Source organism: Pelecanus crispus, chromosome 3 (assembly GCF_030463565.1).
Source record: "Pelecanus crispus isolate bPelCri1 chromosome 3, bPelCri1.pri, whole genome shotgun sequence".
Lineage (NCBI taxonomy): Eukaryota > Metazoa > Chordata > Aves > Pelecaniformes > Pelecanidae > Pelecanus > Pelecanus crispus.
In genome coordinates this window covers 45,632,277-45,641,393 of record NC_134645.1, presented here as the reverse complement: position 1 = coordinate 45,641,393, position 9,117 = coordinate 45,632,277, and the positions used below count along the sequence as shown (strand labels likewise).

The following is a 9,117-nucleotide window of genomic DNA, read 5'->3' as shown; positions in this document are numbered from 1 at the left end:
GTGGCTAGACATCGCCGGCTGATGGGAAGCAGAGAATAAAATCAGTGTTTTCCTTTTGCTTCCGTGCGCAGCCTTTGCTTTTACTTTTTTTATTAAACTGCCTTTATCTTGACCCACGAGTGTTTTTTTTCCACCTCATTTTCTCCCCACCTGTCCTGCTGAGGAGGGGAGTGACAGAGCAGCTTGGTGGCACCTGGCATCCCGCCAAGGTCAACCCACCAAAGTAGTTTGCACCAATGTTTTATTTGGAAGTGAATTACAATGCCAGTACACTATTCAATAGTCACATAATGAAGACTTAGTAGGACTTAAGTGCTACTTGAACCACAGTAAGAGAGGGCAGAGGGTTTTTTCCTTGTTGGAAGGAACGACAAGATTTCAAAACTTGACATTTTACACTCTTCGTAACAGGTGGAACAGCGTAAAATCAAGTAATTTGTGTAACATATGTAAATGTTACATGTTTTCCTGCTATTTACAAGTATCATTTCAGTAACCATCACTGGTTTTGAGGGCAGATCAAAACATCTACTAGTAGGAAACTGTTGTTTCAGATACTCTTTTTTATTAAATTCCTAATGCAGAACGTACAGAGCACATAAGTTAAACACAGCCCCAGACTTTCACTGAAACAAGAATTATGAGCAAGTTCTTTATAGTGTTGGAAGAGACAAGAAGGATCACTGTGAGTTAGCAACTGTGAGACCTCTTACCTTGGCTGTCAATCAGCAGCCAGAAGCTGAAAGACTGAATTCTTTCTGCTGGACTGATTTATTGCCTCCACAGAGTTTCTTGTTCCAGGCAAGGCTGTTGCAGGCTGCTCCTTAAAGAGTTTTGCTTGGCATAATATAAGTAAGATTAAGACTTTCATAAACATGCTACTACTCAAGTCAAAGTTAGTCTGACATTTTATTTTCTAGTATACAAGATAAGGCATGAAGCCTTCAGGATCTTTTGAGTTCATAAAAAAATTCTTAAGTTTTTTTCTCCTTGTTGAAAATCATTGTAACACAGGAATTTTTTGTTGTTGTTAGTTTACATCTAAACAGTGTGAGATGCAGTGAATTTCTGGTCACATATCTTTTGAGAGTGTTTGAGGAAATATTAACATAATCAGTGCTCAATAGGAGAATCTGTGTAAGCACTCTTCCAAGAGATGGTTGAGTATTCCTAATTGGAAGCAAATTGCAGTGGCATCACAGGACAAGAAGGAGTTCAAGGACATTGAGGTCCCAGGGGATAGTTTTAGAGGAGACTCTGAAAACAACTCCATTAAGCGAGAATTTCACAAACACTGTTACAGATTTTCTCCAGGGGACTGAAAGTGTGCATCTCCTATCTAAGAACTAAGTAAGAGTCACCATGTGGTTAGGATTCAAAATTTCAATCCAGTAGCCATCAGGATCCTGAACAAATGCAAGTCCTTTCATTTTACCTATTAGAAAAAAAAAAAAAAGATAAAGTTAAAACTACATGACTAATTCTTAATGTCAAATATGACTACTTCGAAAAGTTTTACCTTTTTTTCCCTTTTGCATGAGAATTAGTTCAAATTTAGACAGCTAATTCTGAAAACACCCACATTAGTTTTTAATCAGCATTAGATCTTTGTATGCTAAATTGTCAATCTTACTCTCAACAAAGCTGTAGTTTAAAGTCACTTTTGAATTCTATCTTTTATTGATTGAAGTAAGTTTTCTGCATATGGCCCTGTAAGTATTCATCCTCTAAATTCAGAAAATTTTTTTTGTGCTCCAGGATTTTTTGACTTATTTTCTTGAACTGGTTTTGGCAGTATAAAATCCTGTGTTCCTCTGCCCTATTCATCTCCCATTATTCCTGCCTCCACACTGAAGTTTTAGGTTACTGGTTTTTGTTTGTTTTTCCCCCCCGATGTGGTTTACAGTACACATTTGCATCACTTCATAAAACAGAGAAATGCAGGGCAGGAATGTTTTAAATTTCACTGTTGGGAAAAAAATATAACTCATTAAAACAGGGTCCCCAAAAGTTGTCTTCAACAGTAGATTAGGATAGCACAGCTTAACATGTTATCTTAAAGTGTTAACCACACACTTTTAATTATACTTGCTCTATTAGGCTATTTATTGTAACAGAACCATCCTAATTCTTAATATATTCTAGTTACAAAAAACTTCTGAGAGAATACTAGATATTTGATTCAGTAACGCAGGGAAAAAAATAACATTAGGTCTCTCAGCCTGCTCCACAAACAATGAATGTGAAGTCCAAAGCTTCTTCCTCCTCCTTGGCATTTGCTGCATCAGTTTTATTTCTTAATGTTAAAAAACAGCCTTTGCTCTCCACCTGCCCCAGACTGCTTCAAGAGTTCTTTCCTGTGATTTATTCCATTTACAGTCTTAGCTTCCCTCCCCTCCTACAAACTTAGAGCTGTGCAGTGGCACAAAATCAAAGTCAGGAGCTCTTTCTTCAACTCTCTCAAGGTTCACCAGGTGCTGAACAAATTAAAAAGGGCTCAGAAACTCTAAAATGCTAGAAATACTAAGTTCAATTCTTGTATCAATACATCTGTGTTCAAATTAAGTTTTCAGCTGCACTTCTTACATTTGCTTCAGCTGAGAACACAGTGAGTAAGATGAAAATCACGTAAGTCTCTTTTCAATTACTTGTTCTTATTCCTCTAGCAAGGAATCTAGATCAATTCCAATATAGGTAAACTGAAGCTTCAGGTACTGATGTTACTTTCAAACTAAAAAAAAACCCCACAGTTAGTACAGGCAACAGTCTAGTTTCTACAGCCAGAAGGAAGAAGTAGTATAACAAATTTGTGCACACTGCTGAGTATTAGATGTCCATTTTGGAATGCATCAGTCCTAAAACTCTCATGATGTCTCTTCAGGAAAGAGAATCCAGTTGAGAAATGCAAGACTTCTCACCACTGACTTCTGCATTTTAGGCTATTTTAACATAGACATTCTTTGTTTGTGTACTCTCTAGACATTGGAGCTACACGTTATGCATTTTTTAGTAAAAGTTATAAAATATTATCTAGACTAATGAAGCTATTTTTACCAAAGCTGACAGAACAGTTGAAATTATAATAGCTAATAGATGGCATTAGGTGGATTCAAATAAAAATGGCCAGAAAAGTCAAGAATTACTCAGTTTTAATGGGTGGGAGTAATTATGTCTTCTGAGTCATTTTCATATGATAAAAACCAAACAGATATGAAATGTGGGAATTTGATCCATGTTAAAGTAAATTCTGTAATAACTCTAGGCAGTAGTATCCATAATAAACTGTAACATCAACAGAGCACATGAATTGTAGTGAAGGTCAGACTACATACATAAGGCACGCAGCTGGACTGATTAACTGTTGTTACCGAGATGGATCTATTGTCAGTGTTGCCCTCCAGCACCTTCTAAGCAGCGACAACTACTAGAAACGTATTACCCAGCTTTCCAGGAAGACCTACTAGGCAGAATATATTAAAAACAAGGTAAAAAAGTGACCTGCATTTCTGATCAAGACTTACCATCATCTGGTTTCTTCACAAATTTCACTCCTAGTTCTTCAAACCTCTTACAAGCTTTATGGACATCAGGAACAGCAATTCCAATGTGTCCTGTGCAACAAGGTAAAAAGAGCGAAGTACACTAAGTATTATTAGGTGCTCTAGGAAGTTTTACACGCTGTAGTTCACGTAAGATATGATTGTATACAAGAAAAACACTGCTTCCAGAAAGAAAGCATTTTGGGTATTAACATTATTCCCCTTCAGAAAGTTGGCTTTTTGATAATGTCTTTTAAAATAGGAACTTTAGGGTTAAAATATCTCATATTGTTTAGATGAGACTACTACCTAGAGTGGGAAAAAATAAGATTTTCAATCAAACTCTTTTATCTGTGTTTCCTTTCTTGAAGTATATCCACATAACAGGATTTTGTTGCATTTCCTCAGTTCAATGGTACAAGGAGTTTATCATTAATGCTGTATTTGTAGAAACTAACACTAGCACTATGCAAGGCCTGAGCCTACAAATCAATTCAGAAGCTTTAAATGTCAAGTGGCTAGATTGAGTATGAAACTTAGTTCACAAGCCAGTGACCTTTCAAGCACTCAAAATATCAGAGCCACACAAATACTATTCTCAGTACTACAAACAGAATTCTCCTTCTAGCTTAAAATGGGTAACCAGTGGATTATAAAATAGAAATCCAAATGTAAATCAGTCTAAACACCATGATAATCTGATACACAAAAGCAATTACTGTTCTTCATTCAGTAGTTACTATTAGCATATCGCCAAAGCATTAGATTCTTTATAGAAAGTGTAACTGTGGCTCATTACTCTGAAACAAATTTGTTTACCTATTTTCACAATCTTTCACAGCATACATGCTGGAAGAAGAGAGATAAAGGATGAGATGCAAGTTCCCTTCTTTCCTAGTCCTAGTATGCTTCCTTCAAAGTAACCTACTAGAAAAGTCTTTTCATCCACACAAGTTTTTAAAATATTTTCTCTACTAGCTCTCATAAAAGTAAAGCCTACAGTATATACTTACCCAATAACTTTTGCACAGAATTTATATAGATATTTTCTAAAAAACATTTGAAACTCCATTTTTCCCCAATACACGAGAGAAAAAATGTAATTACAATAAACCAAAGCTTAAAAACTACAAACACAAAACTAAAGACCTACCAAATCCTCGGGGATCTGAATTGCCATTGTGGTAAGACTGATTTTCATCATTTTCAGTGCCCCAGTTGCTGTAAGAAGTAATTTTTTACATATTGAAGAAAAGCAATGAAATCAACAAATCCTAAATGTTCATCAGTTTCCTCAGGATAGGTTGTTTCTCCTAAGAAATCAGAGAATTTCAGCTGTTGGCTGCATTCATTAAACTATCAAGATTTTCCCTAGTCACAGGCCCTAGGGATAGTCTCAGGGCTAATCCAGTCACGTTCACAGCCCTTCACAAGCATTCAGGTTCTACATTTGAATGAGTCAGAGACACTCCTGTCTCATGCAGATTAGAGAGAAGGTTGCACTGCACAGGTCAGTTTATTTACCCATCACTGGGGAACAAACAGTGAGGGTAGCAGGTCCTGAAGCCAAGCAAGACAGTGGGGTATTTGGGAGATTCTTTCTGCACAACTACAATGATTAGTAGCATTAACCAAATCGTCCTGTTTACGGGAAGTGTCTGTTTTGACTTAATACTTCTTTTGATTAGATTCCAAAAGCAACAGTTATCCATTATTATGATGCTCTGGGGATCCAAAGGAAGTTCTAACCACATTGGGTTTTCCTAAATTCTGTGGCTTCCCTACCCCAGATGGCATGCATACTCAAAATACAGCAAGCATTATTTCGTGTTTGTGTTCCACTGTTCACCTAGCAGTTTGAAAGAGCTCTGGAAAGAGAAAGATTAAGCTTGCCAAGTATCTAAGATCTCAGTCCTATTTTAAGGCTATATGACAGTGAAGATGTTTCCACAGTAATGATTTCATTTTTTATTCAGTCCAACAGGGTTTACACTCATCCACTTGTGTTTAATCACTGTTAGCTAAATGTCATCTCTCATTGTATTAATACTTACTGTGTCAGTTCAAGTGTAGCTTTCCTAGAGAAGGTCCAGGCTGTTCTCTCAGTTTTATCTTTCGGGATATCATTTTTATCTTCATACGCCAGGAAATAGAGTGAGAACTTCATGGTAGGAAAGTCAAATTTTTGAAGCAGTCTAAATGGCAACAATTATTTTGAAATAGTAACTTTAAAAGGTCATCAGGTAGCTTGCAAATAAACCAAGATGCTTCCCCCAAGGAAGAGCTATTGCTGTGATTTTTTTGCTTGACTGTAATCCAAATCTTAAAATAGCTAGAGTTTGGACTATCACACAGAAACATTCCAGAACACATTACACACCTACAAAAATGGGAAGAATCAGATGCTTAGAAGCCAAACTATCAGTAACTGAATAGCAAAGCCAGTACAAAGGCTCAAGTCCTGAGGTTGCCACTCTGTTACTTGGCTGAATTTCCTCAGGAAGATGTTTATGTTTATCCACTTTAAAGTATCACCAAGGAATAAAAAGATTTACTTTGAAACGTATTTGTTCTGGGGAGCTCACTGGCACCAGACAAAAGTTTAAGAACACAGCAGGACTAAAAAACAAACATATTTTTAGGTGAAATATTTTTATGATTTCAATAGCTAGGTATAATGATAAAAACCATTTCAAATGTGGCAATTTAATCAACTAAAAAAGACTTGAGGTGAGAAAAAGCTGTTTTATAAAATTTATCCCTTTACTAGATGCAAGCAGTCACCCAATTCCCTGTGAAATATTTGATACATCTCTATTTTCACCTAATTTCCAGAGATGGTGTGGCATACTTCAAACCATTTTTACGTAGGATGTTTTAACTTACTAGGTATTTAATTTTCATTTTCTTACACCCACATTCTTACTTCCACATTAAAGTAGTTTATTTTAGTCTGGACTCATTTCAAGATGTTTAAAAATATGCTAGAATTTTGTTTTGAAATAACTCATTTCAAATGTCAAGAATGTGCACAGAGCCTTGGCATAAAAACGTTAGGCTACTGCAGGGCATCTGCCTCCCAACAGCCTTCTCCAAAAGACTTGGACCTCGTCTCCAGCTTCCATTGCCTTGGTCTATTATGACCAGAGGTGGTCATAAGCCACCTCTGAGAATCATAGAATAGAATCATAGAATCGTTTAGGTTGGAAAAGACCTTTAAGATCATCTAGTCCAAAACCTAACACTACCAAATCCACCACTAAACCAATTAAGGGGAGACTAGCAATTTCATGTTTCCTGGCTTGGTGGCTGGATTATTTTTTAATGAAAGTAAAACTAGGAATCACTAAGGTTGGAAAGGACCTCTAAGATCATCAGTCCAACCGTCAACCCAACACCACCATGCCCACTAAACATGTCCCAAAGTGCCACATCTACCCATTTTTTGAACACCTCCAGGGATGGTGACTCCACCACCTCTCTGGGCAGCCTGTTCCAATGCTTGACCACTCTTTCAGTAAAGAAATTTCTCCTAATATCCAATCTAAACCTGACACAACTTGAGGCCATTTCCTCTCATCCTAAAACTAGCAGAAAAATAATTTCCAGATTTATAGCAATGACTCCTAGTTCTAAGCACTGTCATAAACGTTACCAGTTAGCTGCAGGCTCAGTGAGGAGGATGTAAACAAGTTGTACACTGATAATTAATGATCTACTTAAGAAAAAAAAAAGAAATTTCTAGTCAAGGCCACTATTAGTTCATTTGCAGCTTAGGCATTAACTGTGCTGTGGGAGTTCTCAGAGATTGCCAGACTGTCCAACTGGGCATCAGCTGATGGGTCAGCACTGTTTATGTAGTTAGACCAATTAGTATAATCACATCAAAATAACAAAAACTTTCCAGCAGAACAGTAGGAAAAACCAAACTTATTGTGGCATACAACTTCTACTCACGTCATTCCAAGCACTCTTGTATAAAAATCCAGTGACTTCTTAGGATCCTTTACTCTTAACATTGTCTGCTGCAACAAAAAATCCTGTGGGGGGAAAAAAAAGGCTTATTATTTACACATCAAACAGAATTTAATTATGGCTATTAACAAAGATGCCAGTTAATAATGAATCTAAACCTAGCAGGTTTAGAAGTTATTAACAAATAGAGTAGTACACTAAATGTAAATAAAATCTGATCCTACACATACAGATTTGTGTTAAATAAATACATCTTTGTAACGTAAGTTTAAAACAAATAAACAATACCACCACTGGTATCACTCAGTATATATTATCAGTGATATCCAAAAAAGGGTATCATTCTTATCTTTATTATTCTTTTACGGAGCTGTACTGCACCTGAACCGCTTTGCATGCAAGCACACGAGGCACGTGAGTATCTGATATTGGGCCTCACTGCAGACACAGAACTTAAATAAAGCTAAACTCTGGAACTCATTACATTTATTATTTCGTTGCACAGGTGTTGAATTTCTGTCAAGCTTGATGGTATCTTGGCAGCAAAACCGGCCTGTAATTCCGAAAGGGTATTTCCCTCAAGCCGCAGGGTAACTTTATATACCAAGGGCTAATAAAGAACTAAGTGGATGAAAAGTGAATGGTAGAACAGCCTTGACAGATATTTACAAAAAAAAAAAAAAAAAGAAAAAGAGACAGACGTCAACAACTGAAACGCAATTACAAAGTTCTCCTAATAAAATATAAAAACGTTTGGGGTGTTTTGGGGGAGTTTTTTTGCAACCCTGGCAAGCGCTGGCTGAGCAGCCCCGGGCGCAGCCCGCGGCCGAGCGCGGAGCGGGCGCTGCTTCCCCCAGCTCCCCCCGAGCGGCGCCCGGCGCCCGGCACAGCCGCCGGCCCGCCCCAGCACCCCATGGCGGGCCCGGCCGCGGGACGCGACGCGACGCGACGGGCCTGGCCGGGCCGGGGGCTCACAACCACCGGCCCACCGGATCCGCCCCTCACCACGGAAGCTGAAAGCCAGGCGGGCTGGCCGACGCCGGGGCTGTCTCCCCCCTACACACGAGGCGGGGCGGCGCACCCCGAGCGTCTGGGCAGCTCCCCGCCGAGCGACCCCCGGCCCCCGCTCCGGCCCCCGCTCCCGCCCCCACGCCGCCTCCCATCCACCGCACGCCCGCCCGGCGAAGAGCCGGGGGTGGGGGGAACGGAAGGGAGCGGCGCTGCCGCGGCGCCGCGGGGTCCTCGTCGCCCCCATCCGCCCCACCTTCGTGCTGGCATCCGGCTCCGAGCAGGCGCCGTAGGCTGCTTCGTCACTGAGGCCGCTGAGCTCTGCCGGGGCCGCCATGTCGGGAGGGGAGAGGAGGAGGAGGAGGAGGCGGCGGTGTCAAGGCGATGCCTCGCTCCGCTCCGCCCCGCCCCGCGGGGCGTCCCTGCAGCCCGGGCCGCCGCTTGGCGGGAGGGGCGGAGCGGAGGGGTGCCGCGAAGGGGGCCGCTGAGGTCCAGTGCCGCCTGTTCGTTCCTATAAGCATTAACGGGAAGGAGCCGCCTGAGTGTGGAGTTAATTAGCTGAAGCCTGGAATGAAACCATGGCTCCTCAGCATTG

The 9,117-nt window shown here is 40.1% G+C and overlaps 1 protein-coding gene across 1 annotated transcript; it reads right to left on the bottom strand.

The window, feature by feature from the left end:
• Positions 1-557: 557 nt before the first annotated feature.
• Positions 558-8,859, bottom strand: GLO1 (glyoxalase I). The gene is made up of 6 exons (XM_075707897.1): positions 8,779-8,859; positions 7,497-7,579; positions 5,594-5,734; positions 4,693-4,760; positions 3,522-3,611; positions 558-1,435 (listed from the first exon to the last, which is right to left on the bottom strand). The coding sequence occupies exons 1-6, from the start codon at positions 8,857-8,859 to the stop codon at positions 1,347-1,349; spliced, it is 552 nt and encodes a 183-aa protein (XP_075564012.1). The 3' UTR covers positions 558-1,346.
• Between the last annotated feature and the right edge of the window lie 258 nt (positions 8,860-9,117).